The sequence below is a fragment of the Cydia amplana genome, chromosome 5, assembly GCF_948474715.1.
Source record: "Cydia amplana chromosome 5, ilCydAmpl1.1, whole genome shotgun sequence".
In the NCBI taxonomy this organism is placed as follows: Eukaryota; Metazoa; Arthropoda; class Insecta; order Lepidoptera; family Tortricidae; genus Cydia; species Cydia amplana.
This window is the reverse complement of record NC_086073.1, coordinates 16820300-16835073: the sequence shown is the minus strand read 5'-3', so window position 1 is coordinate 16835073 and position 14774 is coordinate 16820300. Positions and strand designations below refer to the sequence as shown.

The window sequence follows — 14774 nt, the reverse complement described above, 5'->3', positions numbered from 1 at the left end:
ATTCGAAGCGAGATGTTCTTTTGTTTTTCTGCAATTGCTGAACAAACATGAACATCATGTGGGAATTGACAATGTTAACTAAATTAGAACATCGATGCGTGATAAAATTCTTGACAAAACAGGGTAAAAATCAAAAAACCATAAAAGAGGAAATGGATTGTGTTTACCGTGAGTCTGCTCCTTCTTTATCTACCATTCAAAAGTGGTCAAGCGAGTTTAAACGTGGAAGGGAGAGTGTTGAAGACGACCCTAGACCTGGCCGGCCTGTAGTAGCTACTTCACAAGAAAATATTGATAAAGTGGAAAAACTTATATTGGAAGATGGTCGAGTGAAGGTAAAATCTATAGCACAAGTAACCAATCTCTCTATTGGTACCATACATGATATTATCCATGACCATCTTAATATGTCAAAAGTAAGTGCAAGATGGGTTCCGCGAATGCTGACTCGGCTTCAAAAAGGCATGCGTGTAGCTTGTTGTTCCGATTTTATTGACCTGTGCGGTGAAAATCCTGATGAGGTGCTGCAAAGAATAGTTACTGGAGATGAAACCTGGGTTCATCATTATGACCCAGAGAGTAAACAAGAGTCCATGCAGTGGCACATTAAGGGTTCAGCTCATCCCAAGAAGTTCAAGGTCATCCCTTCAGCTGGCAAGGTCATGGCCACGATATTTTGGGATTGTGAAGGAGTATTACAGATCGATTATAAAGAAAAAGGTGTAAATATCACAGGACAGTACTACGCTAACATTCTACGTCAATTAAAGGATGCAATCAAAGAAAAGAGGCGAGGAAAGTTAACCAAAGGTGTTATGCTTCTGCATGACAACGCCCCCGTCCATACTGCTCATATTGCCAAGGCAGCTATTGTTGAATGTGGGTTTGAAACTGTTACTCACCCACCGTATAGTCCGGACTAGCCCCCAGCGACTTCTTTTTGTTCCCCAATCTTAAAAAGGATCTGCGTGGAAATAAATTTTCCGATGATGAAGCATTGAAGGCGGCAGTGGAGGAGCATTTTTACACCAAAGATAAAAAATATTTTTATGCAGGATTAATAAAAATAATTGATCGATCTTTTAAGTGTATGAACATAGGGGGGGAGTATATTGAAAAATAAAAATATCAAACTTTTCGTACTTGTTTGTTTTCATTCTCATACCGAGAATATTTTGAATACCCCTCGTAAATAATAATGGGTTAGACCTTTCAGTCCCGAAAACCTCAGCAATTATATTTTCTCCCAGGAAAAAAACTGTTAATGAAAGTTTATCCTATGGTGGAACTACAATCTCCTTTCGTCAAGAAGTCAAGTATTTAGGAATGGTTTTGGACTACAATTTGTCAGCCAAGGGTCATTGTAATTATGTTAAAGGTAGATGTGAACGCTCATTAAACATATTGAGATGCTTGGCTGGTGTATGGTGGGGCAGCCATCCTTTCTATTTGAAGCTTATTTATAATGCAGTAATAAGAAGCGTTGTTGATTACGGTTCTTTTCTTTTAACTCCGGGTACAGAAGATGCCATTAAAGTATTCAATGTCATACAGAATAAGTCACTAAGGACAATCCTTGGTGCTATGCGAACCAGTCCGGCTAATGCCATGCAAGTGGAGTGTGTTGACCCACCTGCGCATTTGAGACGTCAATTTTTATCCGACAGATTCATTTTTAGGACTATGCAATTTTCGGTTCATCCTCTTATCACAAAATTATCGACTCTTTATGATCATATGCAGTCATCTCCATATTGGCGTAATAGAACTCCTCCTTGTATAATTAATAGTTACCTTAAATTTTTGGCTCTATCTTCTCCTACTGTCAGACATATTAACCTTCCTATATACGAGAAAGACTTTGACTCTTTGATTATTTCTCCACAAGTTTTTCTAGACTCCAATATTTCTAAGGATATAATAACTGCTCAACCTGTATTTAACAACTTAGTGGGCGAATATTGGTCTGGTTGGCATTACATATACACAGATGCATCAAAACTTGCTACAAATAGTTGTGTTGGGGTTGGTGTATTTCATCACCAGTATAATGTTGTACAAAAAATTAAACTCCCTCCAGAATCTTCGGTATTTACCGGAGAACTATTTGGTATTTATAAAGCTGTTGAATATGTTTGCATGTTCAATTTAAATAAATGTGTAATTTTTTCCGATTCTAAAAGTTGCCTTCAAATTCTATTAAAATCTCCTTTCAAAATGACTAACAGTTACCCTTTGTTATATGATATCCGAGACGTCTTGTTAAAATGCGAAAAGAAAGGGCTTACTGTAAACTTTGTATGGGTGCCAAGTCATTGTGGAATTCCCGGAAATGAGAAGGCTGATCGTCTGGCGGTAGATGCTGTTGCTTCTGGTGATATATTTCCATATAAAAACTATTGTCATGACCTTCTGTTGCTCCCCAAAAGATATCTCAGGTTAGCCTGGGAGTTCTTTTGGTTTTGGAGCAGCCTGGAATCCGGAAGTTATTACCTTAAGATTCAAAGTGACATCCCTGTAAAGCCGTGGTTTTACAATAAAAACTTTAAAAGACGTGAAATATCATGTTTAACACGCATGAGATTGGGCCATACATCTGCTCCTTCTGACCTTGCTCGATTTAAATTTATTAACGATCCCAATTGTGACTGTGGTGCCGAGGAGGCGGATATTAATCATATATTCTTTTCATGTCCTTTTTATGATCGTACTGCTTTGATGGATTCTTTACTATCCAAAAATGTTCCATTTCCAATAGACATCCCTTCCTTGCTCATCAATCCAGACTTTTATAACATCCTAACTTCATTCATCGTTTACAATGATATAAAAGTATAATATTTTATAAAACTAAGTATATTTATCATTTTGTATTTCATCTATACCTACCTGTCCTGACCACTACACTTTCCAAATTCCGAATTACCTTTAATCCTTGTTCCGCGTTTAATTTCCTTCCCTTTAATTTACTTGACGTTGGCTACGGGCAACACCGCCCTCAAGTCCATTAAAAAAAAAAAAAAAGTTTGACATGCGTTTCATGATGGTTTCATGCAATGCACGTGTTTTGTGTTTCACTAAAAAAGTTTTTCTATTTTAGAAGCTGAACTGTGGCGTGTGTTGACTTACACTAGTTTTTATAATCAATGAATCCGTGGTAAGTTGAATTTGAGAACTTTTATTATAGCGCTGCGAAAATATATTCACGTGCAACTCAGGTTATGAAACGCCGCCTCGCCACTTTTGTAAGTATTCATTTAAATTGTACTTTGTTAACAGAATAACACAATGGCAACGACCTCGCTAGCTGAACAGCTGCAGAAATTAGCTGCTCCTCAAACTGACGTATACAAAGAAGATAAAAAGAAGGCATCTTTGTTATTCGACCCGGGAGAAGCCGCTTTGAAGGACCGAAATACTTTCTACGAACTCGGGCGCAGTGGTCTGCAGGAACTCATTACATTGGACCCAAAATTTGAGGCCTTCGAGGAGACACTATTCAATAAGTCATCAATAGATTTTGAAAGGGCCGTAGAGACTGATAAAGTTAACAACATCTTGAATAATAATATTGAAAAGTTCCTCATACAATTGTCGCCATATTTACAACTGCAGTCAGCTCATAAAGCTTTAGAATGGCTGGTGAATAGATACAGTATACAGTACTACAATGCATTGGCTTTAGTAGGTTTGATTCTGCCATATCATGAGACATTAATATTTGTCCGTATTGTCCAGATTTTGAAATTGAAATCACCTACAGTCAGTTGGCTATTACCAGTGCAGAAGACTGGAGCACCCCTCTCAAAACAGGCTTTACATAATGAGTGTGTTTCTAACCGTGCAGTGTTAGAGTTCATATCTACAAACACCTTGAAAGCAGTTGAGGAATTTGGCGAGAGAGCTACACAACTAAATACTGTCTACGCTTTTTGGTGTTCAACCGTCATCGGCACCCTTAAATCCTCTAAAACAGTTAAAGAAGAGGTTATCAGCCCTATTATGAAAACTATGGTCCACGGTTTAGATTCTCCTATACCCGATTTTAAATCCTCATCTTTGGTGATTCTCGGCTACATTTCTACCAAAACTACTTTCAAAGAGAAAGTACTGATAAATATTGTGGATAGATTATTAAACTCGGATTTGACGTACGATGTAGTTCTGCTTATAAACTTGATTTATAACAATCAGCAGGGTTTGTTAAAATTGTTAGATCCTATACTGTACAATATCTCAAACGACATTGTGAGCACACTCTGCATGCATTTGAAGAAGCTAATTGAGAGCAAGATTAAAGTAAACAAATTTGTTTGTGCATTCCTGAGGACCATCCTGGGACATTTGGTGACGAACTCTGAGGAGTTTATGCTATATAGTGACATGCCGCTGATATTATTTGATAGCATTGATCTGACAAACCAGAATCCAGCAAAAATAATTGAGTAAGTGAATATTTCTATTTTTTATTTTAGTAAAACTGTTGCACATAAAATTATGTTTTGTTACGGAAAGGATTTTAGGACTTTATTTACTGGTTGGATTTTTATATGTTAAACAGTAGGTTCTAAATTACTGAGCTAATTTTGATGTTAATAACATAGCTTACTACAGATGTAGTGCATAATTATATTTCATCGTATTTTGACGGAAACATACGAATGTGTCTTGCTATTTCAGTCAGTTTCGGTACAAAAACTACTGAGGATGACTGAAGTAGTATGACATATACGAAAGTTTCCTAGAAAATACGATGGAAAACAATTATGCACTACATCTGTAAGCTAAGTTTTTAACCAACTTTGTGTTAAACTAAAGTTTTTAAATATGATATTTGTTACGTCAGGGTTCACCAAATGGCGGACCCATTTTATATTTTTGCTTATTTAATAGACTCAAGGAGAAATGGACCGCTATGGTTATTTTATTTTAAAAATCGGACCCCTGATATACTAATTGGTGACCCCTGTGTTACGTTATACCAAAGAATATAGATTTTATAGAGAGTTACTGTCATGGTAAATTTTGTAGCCACAGTAAATTCACCGCCATCTTTTGACAGAAGATTAAAACTGTTAGAACGCCATTTGACTTTAATCCTTATTCTTATACGATAGGCTTTCAATTCTTCATTAGTAGTTTTCTGTACATTCTCTTACTAGTTTTTTTTTTCTTTCAGAATTGTAATCACATCTTACAAGGAACCAAAACAAGAAATAATGATAGTTGATAAGGACATCAACATGGTTGATGAAAGCTCATTCTCATTTAAATTACTCAACTGGTATTCACATTTCCTGAAAAGCATTGAAAGAAAATATCCAGAAGACTTTGATAAAGTGGTGAAAAAGCAACTAAGTTTGACTGACGATAAGCTTAATAGAAAACTGAATAGGGGTCTTATAAAAGCTCTAGGGTTTAATCCTGCCGTAGTTCACCAAGTTGGAGGGGGGTTTCTTTTCGAAAACCTTACTAATGTCAACCCACAATTAAGAGTCGAAGCTGTAGAATATATAGCCAAAGAATTCAAGCGTTTGAAAACAGAAAGCAAAGAGTTTGTCAAAGATGCTCTGTTGGATAGACTTCACGACGAAAATGCTAAAGTAGTTGCCGCTGTTTTGAACATCTCAACTGCCAATTTGAATGAAGTATTTAATGATACGGAACTTACTGATGCATTTAAATCGATTTTGGAACAAGAACGCCGCAATGCTTGGAAACCTGTTGTAAGACAAGCTATCAACAAATTATGCGAATTAGATGCATTACCTGTGAATCAGGCTACGATTCTCGCCGTAATGCCATACTTATTTCCATTTAACGAACGATCGGCTAAAGTAACCTGGAAAATATTGACTTCAAGTTGGGGAAAGAGGTTTGAGTTGACGAAAAATCTTGACTTGAAAGAGTCATACAGCGACAATTATGGAGTCTTAATACAGATGGTGTACAATGAGTTGTTTGTAAAGAGATCAATGAAATTTGACTTCCTGAATCCATTGCAACTGAATAAAAGAAACATACTCGACATTTCTATGTATCTGCTGCTAAAATCTTGCTCCTTTGAGACAATGCCTGTCCAAGAGTTTACAGATGTCCTAGGCTTAATTCTAGAACCTATTCAGGGCAGAGAAATAGTTCCAGTGACTAAAGGAGAATCTTTTTCAATGGAAATGATTTCAATTTTTATAAAAATGTCGCGCGAGAACAAAATTGTCTTTGAAGTTATGGAGTACATTTTTAGCAGAATGATTGAAGGTATGCAGATCAAAATACTGTCCAAACCCTGGTGTGATCTTTGCAAAGATGCAGACACAATCCTTATAAGAAGATTATACGAGATTTTTATCACCGGATGTTCTCTCGAAGGCTACAGCCAGAATTACTCAAAATTGCTTCAAAAACTGCTTGATAAATCCTTTTCTGACGCAAAAGAAAAATTCGAATTTATTGTTAACTTCGCTTGTGGGCATATTCTGTATGCAAATGATCCTAATGATGTGATCAACCCAGAACTTCAGCTGAAAAGTCTCAAATTGATTTACACCTTCATAGAGATGCAGCAAAACGAGAAATGGCTGTACGATTCAGATGTCATCATGCTCATGATTATTTTTAATCTGAACAACCCCATTTCTGTGATTAGATCTTACACTGTTGACATGATCGAGCTGTTATTGAAGAATATGTCCAACAAAAACCAAATATATGTCCAGCTTATGAAAGGATTATTTGACCATAGAGAAGAACTTGTAATGGACCCTGAACAAATATCACAAGTTCTCGAGACACTCCTAACTCACTCTGCAGATAAAGTTTTCAGGAAGAAGTGTGTGGAAAAACTCCTAGGCATTGTAGTTAAAGACACGCCCGCTCATGTATCCAGCGAACTTCTTAAGATCATGGCAAATATCAACAATGTCCAAGCTTTCTCTATAATTATTCCATCCTTTAACATGTTTGAACTAATTCTTAAATTGAACAAGGACAATCCGAAATTCACGTTCGATGTCTATGAATCTAAGATCTTCAGGACTATCTGCAGTCGAATCAATGCTGTCACGATTTCGACATTGACTAAGCAAACTGTCTGGGATCCTATAGCATTTGCTTTGAGAGAGTACAGGGAATGCATTATGGAAGAGGATCAGACGTTCCGGAGCCCATCTGTTTTGATAATGAAACAACTTGACGAGGAAGCGTTTAAGAAAGTTCCAGAAGAGAAAACCAAGGATTTGGTCCATCTTATCGCTGCTGCTGGTGCTTTTAGTAATAATCCGCTCATTTCAAGCGCCGCTTCTAAAGTAATACGAAAGATCCACTTGAATTTTACCGATTTCCAACCAATACTCGAGAAAATGTTAAATGTGCCTGATCCTGGTGCTCACAGTCAGAAGAAGAAAACTGTTTCCGTCTCCATGATTTCTTATCAACTGACAGAGACAGACGAATGGCGTTTAGGCGTCACTATGCTTGAATACGTACAGAACAAGAAAAAAATGACTGTGGACAACTCTTTTGTCTCAACCTTGTTCCAAGTCCTAAACAAATGCTTGAGATTCGAAGAACAGTCTTATGTCGAGTACCCAAAGCAACTGGTGTTGTCTTCTCTGTTTTATTACTGCAAGAAGTTTGTTGATGACCAAGACAAAGACCAATTGAAGAACCTTAAATCCATATTTGATATTGAATTAATCGTCCAATGTATTAGAGGCACTCAGAACCCTCAAACTCATCATCATGCCTTGATACTTTTGTCTCACGCTGCATACATGCTCCCAGAACAAGTGCTGCACCACACTATGGAAATATTCACATTCATGGGCTCTTCTGTCTTAAGACATGATGATGCTTACAGCTTCCAAATCATCATTAGAATTATTGAAACGCTGATACCAATTTTGGTCAAACTAGATCGCCCTGTAGAAGAGTACAGTAAGAAAGAGTTGCAGCAATTGCAGAAGCGCGTTGTGCCCGTTCTGCGTATATTTGCTGATGTCGTACTGCACGTACCGGAACACAGGAGGTTGCCACTTTACAAGAAACTGATGGAGACTATTGGACCTAATCAGTTCCTATGGACATTCCTAGCTCTTCTACTAGAGACACACGTGGCACACTTCAATGAAGGAAAGGAGAAAGAAGACAAGCGCCCGAAATCTTTAGCTGACAGAGAATCTCCAATGAACAGACTCGATTTTGGACAAAATCTCCTTTTGGAGTTCCCGCCAGAAATCTGCATGGAGACGTTCATCAAATTGATGGCATACGTCAAAACGCTGCCTTTGCAGAAAGATGAAAACGCCATGGAAACGAATGTCGACCCTACTGAGATATTCAGCGTGACCGGACACCGGCCAAATCAGCTCCGACATTACAAATACATCATTATTACCTTCATGAATAGCTTCTTGGCTTCGTCAATGTTCATCAATCACAGTAGGCAGGCAACTGACATCGAGACGATGGAGGGCCACTACAAAACTTTCATCATAAATATCTTGACATTCATCCAAAGCATTTCCAAAATCACAGATGAGAAAACCGTCAAGTACTACAGAGTTATGCTGCACCACAGCTATGATTTGTTGGACCATACCAATAATTTGTTATCCGCACCAATGTTCTTGTCTGTTGTCAGAGGTTTACTAAAACATACTTTACAGACAGTCAGAAGAAAGTCGATGGAACTGCTGAATAATAAAATCCAACATAACCCAGAAATGTTCAACAGTGTTGACAAAACTTTGGTCTATTCTCTGCTGCCCGCTTTGCTTGACATTGTCAAAACTATCGATGTTACTAATGAAGAATCAAATAAATCGGTCGCTCAAGATATGGAACTGAATCAACAAACTGCTCTACTATCTTTGAAGTTATTAGCCAAAATGTTGGCAGAAAAAGAACCGGAAGAATTTGGACCTGTACTTGAAACTGTCACAGAATTCACGTGCAAACCAAGCATTTCCAGCAACGTGATGGCTTCAGTTGTCTTAACATTGGCAGAGTTATGTGCAAACATGAAGGCATACGCTTTACAATACCTTCATAAATTCATGCCGGCGTTGATAAAAGTATTGAAATTGCAGCGTAAGGCAGAAACACCAGAATTAGTCTTATTAAGTACTGTGACATCGCTAGCAAAGATTATCGAAAGCCTACCACTGTTTCTCAGTCCGTATCTGCAGAAGATTTTATACGAATATGCAATATTGCTAGCGAAATGGCAATCTTTTGATCAGGAGTGTACGAAAGTGACAGCGATAGTAACAAAATTGATGGCGGTCAAAAAGAAGATTGCTAGCTCGATTCCTCCTAGAGTGTTGATCCCGGTTGCTAACGCTACTTATCAATTACTTTTGGACAAGGAGAAATATGTTGCCGTTGGTCCAGTGATGTCAGTATTAGCTGAAAGCTTTGCGAATATAACGTCAAGTGATTTCACAGCATTGCAGCAAGATTTGACAGCTTTCTTCTTAGCCGCTCTGCAGTTAAGAAGTGACTCAGTGGATAAAGCAGATGATGCGACTATAGATTCGGCGGAGGACGAAGTGGTGAATGCTCTAGTGAGTCTAGTGCTGAAGTTGTCGGAGACGAGCTTTAGGCCGTTCTATTTCAAGATCTATGACTGGGCGATAAGGACTAATGTTGAAGGGCAGAGGGACCGAGCGATTACTTTCTATAGGTAAGACAATTCATTATTTGTTTATTTTTATATATTTCTTTTAGATTCTTAATGTGAATTTATTGAGAGTACATAGATTTCGATTCGTATTTGATAACATTATTATTACTTTGCCTCATATGTGAATAAAATGCAACTTTGCTATTCGTTTTTGAAGTGCAAAGTAAGCCTTTCCGAGCTGGTGTGGTGAAAATATCTTTTTCACTAATTTCAGGGTTAGCAGCGCAATCGCTGATAAGCTAAAGGGCCTGTTCGTCTTATTCGCGGGCCACTTCATCAAAAACGCGGCAGAACTCCTAGATTCCTGCAACAAAAGCAAAACGGAAGACCTATACTTTGACTCCGAAGAAAAATGCATTACACTGGTCAACTACATTATCAAAACTTTACATATAGTGTTCTTATACGACAGCCAGAATTTCCTGAATAAGGATAGATTTGAGACACTAATGCAGCCAGTGGTGGATCAGTTGGAGAATCAGCTCGGTGGGATTGTGAGCCTTAAGGAGAGGGCGGTAGGGTCGCTAGTGCCTTGTGTGGCGCAGTTCGCGGTGGCCACGGCAGATGACTCGCTGTGGAAGCTGTTGAATTACCAGGTGCTGCTGAAGACGAGACATAATGATGCTGAGATAAGGTAAGACTTAGTTACATACATACATTGCAAGTTAAATAAAAGCATAGAGAAATATAATATAACTCCATACAACAGTTTTCTTACCATAACCACAGAATAAATAATAGTACTAAGTACAGAAGACTCACTCTCTAACAAAACGCGTCTGTTACGATCAGCACAGATATGGCCGCTAGGTGGCGACAGCGCCACGCGCGGCAAGGCTTTCCCCAAAATTGGGGCCGAACGGATGTACTTTTAGCTACCTGTAGCAAAGCGACGAAATCGCGGAGTGAGACACGCCTGCCACAACGCGTGTTATTTCGTTGTCGACATCTAACGTCAAGTATTGGAACTATCAGTACCGCTAGTACCGCTACCACTCTTTCTTTACTTATATTTCTTTATGATAAAAGCTTGTAATAAAACGGCTATAATCGTCCTTATCTTATGTTATTATACCCCTAATGGACCTCTAAGGTCAATCCTGATGGTCTTGTCATTTCGTACTACAGTTACGCTCAGTCAATATTAAAACCAAATTAGGTACCAAAAAATAAATGAATAAATATTCGCCAACCATTTTTATTTAGAACATTCCGTAAGAAAAACATCTGTTCATTTTTAGTCGACTCAAGCATTTGGCCATAGAGAAATATAGTAAGACAAGAGTGCTCACTCCATACATCAGTTCAGACTATTAATTTCAGTGTCTACATCTAGCATCGCATCGAGTAGCGGAACTATCAGTACTGCTACTTGACAATAGATGTAGCACCGACCGGAAAGTCTTATCTACAGCATAAGACTTTCCGGTCGGTGCTACATCTATTGTCAAGTAGCAGTACTGATAGTTCCGCTACTCGATGTTAGATGCTAATAGTCTTTTTGGTACTAAAACTGATGTATGGAGTGAGCACTCTATGTATATTTTTTTTCTCTATGATTTGGCCTAATAAACTCTAAATTATTCCTTCAGGTTGCTGGCCCTTGACGGCCTGGTTGCCATGGCAACGCAGCTCGGCAGCAGCTGGTTGCCGCTCCTGGCCGAGAGCGTGCCGTTCCTCGCCGAACTGCTTGAAGACGGCGACCCCAAGATCGAGGCCACCACGAAAGATGCCATTCGGAAACTGGAGACCATACTTGGGGAGCCTTTAGAAAAATACTTTTAATTTTTAAGACTAAATAAACAAATGTTTGGTAAAACTTAGTAAAAAAATTGCAAAAAATGTTACACGTTTTTAATTTAAGCGCCATCTAGTGAGTTTTCCTTTAACTGTTACTATTAAAACTTTAGTACTAACAGCGACGTGCAAGGGGCTTTCAAGTAATGCACATAAAACTCGGTAGATGACGTTGTTAAGTAATGCGATAAGACAACGCTAGATGCTTAGCCAAATGCAATTATGCTATAATAATGACATTAAATATTATTTTTTAGCTTTAAGTAACAAATATTGTACACCATTAAGATGGTAGGCTATGGTTTTAGTACTTATAAAATGTAACACCTTTTTTGTATACCTATAGTCACAATAAATATATTATGATTATGATGGCGCTAACTTTAACGTTACAAAGTGTTGCAGAGATTCCGCACTAGATGTCGCTGAAATCAACTTTTTATTTGGTTTTATTTTTGTCACAAGGTGGCGCTGTTATTCAATGCATTTTATTACGAGTTACTGCAATAAATAAATAAATGGGTTTCTTCTTATCTTTTTCTTTATAGTTAGTAAATTCACGGTGCCAACAAAAACTTATTTCTTACTAGCTCGGTATTCACAAATTAGTAGGTACCTAGGCCATCTACTTACCAAGTTTCAACAGTGTAGTTCTTATAGTTTCGGAAAAAAGTGGCTATGACATACACGGACAGACAGACAGACATGACGAATCCATAAGGGTTCCGTTTTTTGCCATTTGGCTACGGAACCCTAAAAAGTACGGTTACTACTGTTATTAGTTATAGTAAGTAGTTATTATACGAGTGTGATCTACATTCTATAATCTACGGGATAATTTACACACCGTACATATTTCACTGTTGTAAAATGTAGACCGGTCTCAAATCCCTATATTTTAGCCCCGTTCTAGCTTGGTTCTGGAAAACATCCCGGTAAATTGGGGCATGAATAAAAGATGGCTTGTTTGTTGCTGAGTTGTTTATGCCAGAACCGAACGCTTTTTGATTTGCAAAATTTGATGAAAATGTCAAAGGTTAAAATTTTACCTCTCAAGGTAACAACAGAAATATCACTTGATTACATGGAACTAGGGCTGGCAAAAATTGTAGACAGCTCCGCATTTCTCGGTATGGGTTATGGCAGGGGCGTATTTTAAAATTTGGCGCCCCGGGCCAATACGTTTCGCCGCCCCAGAAGTCAAGGAAGAAAAACAAAATGCAATCCGCTAGGGGCGGCATACGCCGCCCCATGCCGCCCCTGAGGGTTGGCGCCCCGGGCCATGGCCCCGATGGCCCTAGGGTAAATGCGCCCCTGGGTTATGGAGTGAAACACGTCGAGCATTTTCGACTTATACGCGAGTGCTTATTTTTCGCTTTATGAACTAAACGGCAAATGGTGGCCACATTCAATAATTAGCAAAATAAAACTACGTGACAAACAATAGTAATAGGACAACAATAGTAATTTACTGATTTTTAGGGTTCCGTACCCAAAGGGTAAAAACGGGACCCTATTACTAAGACTCCGCTGTCCGTCCGTCCGTCCGTCCGTCTGTCACCAGGCTGTATCTCACGAACCGTGATAGCTAGACAGTTGAAATTTTCACAGATGATGTATTTCTCTTGCCGCTATAAAAACAAACACTAAAAACAGAATAAAATAAAGATTTAAGTGGGGGCTCCCATACAACAAACGTGATTTTTGACCGAAGTTGAGCAACGTCGGGCGGGGTCAGTACTTGGATGGGTGACCGTTTTGACGTGAAACGTCTTTAAAAACTTGTAGTAGAGGTGCCGGACCAAAAACCAAGTGTAACGAAAAGTGTTATGGCGCGGTGGCTTATATCTCTGTAACTGTAATACCTATATGTATAGTTATAACATCAGTGTATAGAGGAAAGTAGCCATTACTCGGAAATGCATGTTCCGCTGACATAGATGGCGCTGATTCTACGCTAGAAACGACGCAATAGGAGCTAAAATGACCCCTATTTTCAGTGTTCATTTAGTAATTACTCATCAGCCCATTAACCGATTTCGGTAAAATTGGAGTCATTTGATAGATCTTATTCCATTTTAACGAAATAGGAGAAAAATAAAACACGCGAAATTATAATAAGCTGCAAAAAGGTAAAGCAGTGACAGTTTTTACAGAAATTTTATCACTGCTCTTGTTTGAGGCCACTGTGTGCGAAAATTAAGGCGCAAAACTGACGCAAATTGCCTGAAGTAGTAAGATAACGCAAATACGGTTCTTTACATACCACTTTTACCCTAGTGAAACCTGTTAATCTCCTCAAATAGTTCATTAGAATCTATGGCGGCGCGGCGGCGCGAGTTAGTAAGTAGTGATGGGTAGGACATCAATTTAAAATGAGTTTGTATGAGTACCTCATTTTCTAAAATGAGGTGTTACAATGTCTTACTTCAAATGAGGTGAGGTACTAGCATATTTTCAGTGTCGACTATTCCATTCATTCCAACGGCGACAAAAATATTCAATGTATATACATATTTATGTATTCATCACTTCCTTTATAAATAAATAAATAGTAACATATATTTAATTGGAGTGCAATTCTGGAGGTTAAGAATAGAACTTTTAGGAGAAAGATAATTTTAGAATCAAGTAAAATGAATAGAAGAGTGAAGTAAGACATTTTTGCGGTACGAAGTACTGCGACAAATTAACAAAATGAGTGGTACAAATGAAGTGCCTCACGAGTGAGCGACTCAACACTATTAGTAAGAACACGTAGAACTAACGTATGGCGGCTGCTTGACAATCTCGAGTTCCTATTCCTAATTACTATCTTAGTTGAGTACTTTCTGCTGTATGGGTCAAACAAATTTTAGAAAAGGTCACTTCTGTGGACAATACATTAAAAGGTAACGACTCTGATACGTATATATCCCGTTTTTCTCATTTGAGTCTCAAGAACTGAAAACATGTATTCCGCCTGTAAAGGTGCTGCGTAAAAAAATGCTTTTAGATTCCCTTAAATTTGCGATGTCTACTGGAAAGACGCGAACGAGATTGCTATAAAACGTGTATTACCCGTATAAAATATCTATTCTCGTAATTTTGGTGTGTAATTTACAAAAAAATTGTACCTAATTATTACATTCATTACTCCAAAATGAATTGATCATTTATAATTAAACAGGTGTGACGCTGTAATTAATTATTTTAAAATTTCCCATAAAAGCCGTGTTCATTTTTTAATCATTATCACCCCAAACAATCTTTACAGATAACATTTAAGATATTACCCATAATTATTAATTAT

The 14774-nt window shown here is 38.0% G+C and overlaps 1 protein-coding gene across 1 annotated transcript; it reads left to right on the top strand.

The window, feature by feature from the left end:
- Positions 1-3285: 3285 nt before the first annotated feature.
- LOC134648138 (HEAT repeat-containing protein 1 homolog) lies at positions 3286-11481 on the top strand. The gene is made up of 4 exons (XM_063502614.1): positions 3286-4445; positions 5180-9685; positions 9900-10319; positions 11278-11481. The coding sequence occupies exons 1-4, from the start codon at positions 3289-3291 to the stop codon at positions 11468-11470; spliced, it is 6276 nt and encodes a 2091-aa protein (XP_063358684.1). The 5' UTR covers positions 3286-3288; the 3' UTR covers positions 11471-11481.
- The last annotated feature ends 3293 nt before the right edge of the window (positions 11482-14774 follow it).

Excerpts from the sequence above, each read along its gene's own strand:
- LOC134648138 (XM_063502614.1), top strand. The coding sequence starts at position 3,289 with ATGGCAACGACCTCGCTAGCTGAACAGCTGCAGAAATTAGCTGCTCCT. Across the intron at positions 4,446-5,179 it reads AATCCAGCAAAAATAATTGA|AATTGTAATCACATCTTACA; the intron begins GTAAGTGAATAT and ends TTTTTCTTTCAG. Across the intron at positions 10,320-11,277 it reads CATAATGATGCTGAGATAAG|GTTGCTGGCCCTTGACGGCC; the intron begins GTAAGACTTAGT and ends TTATTCCTTCAG.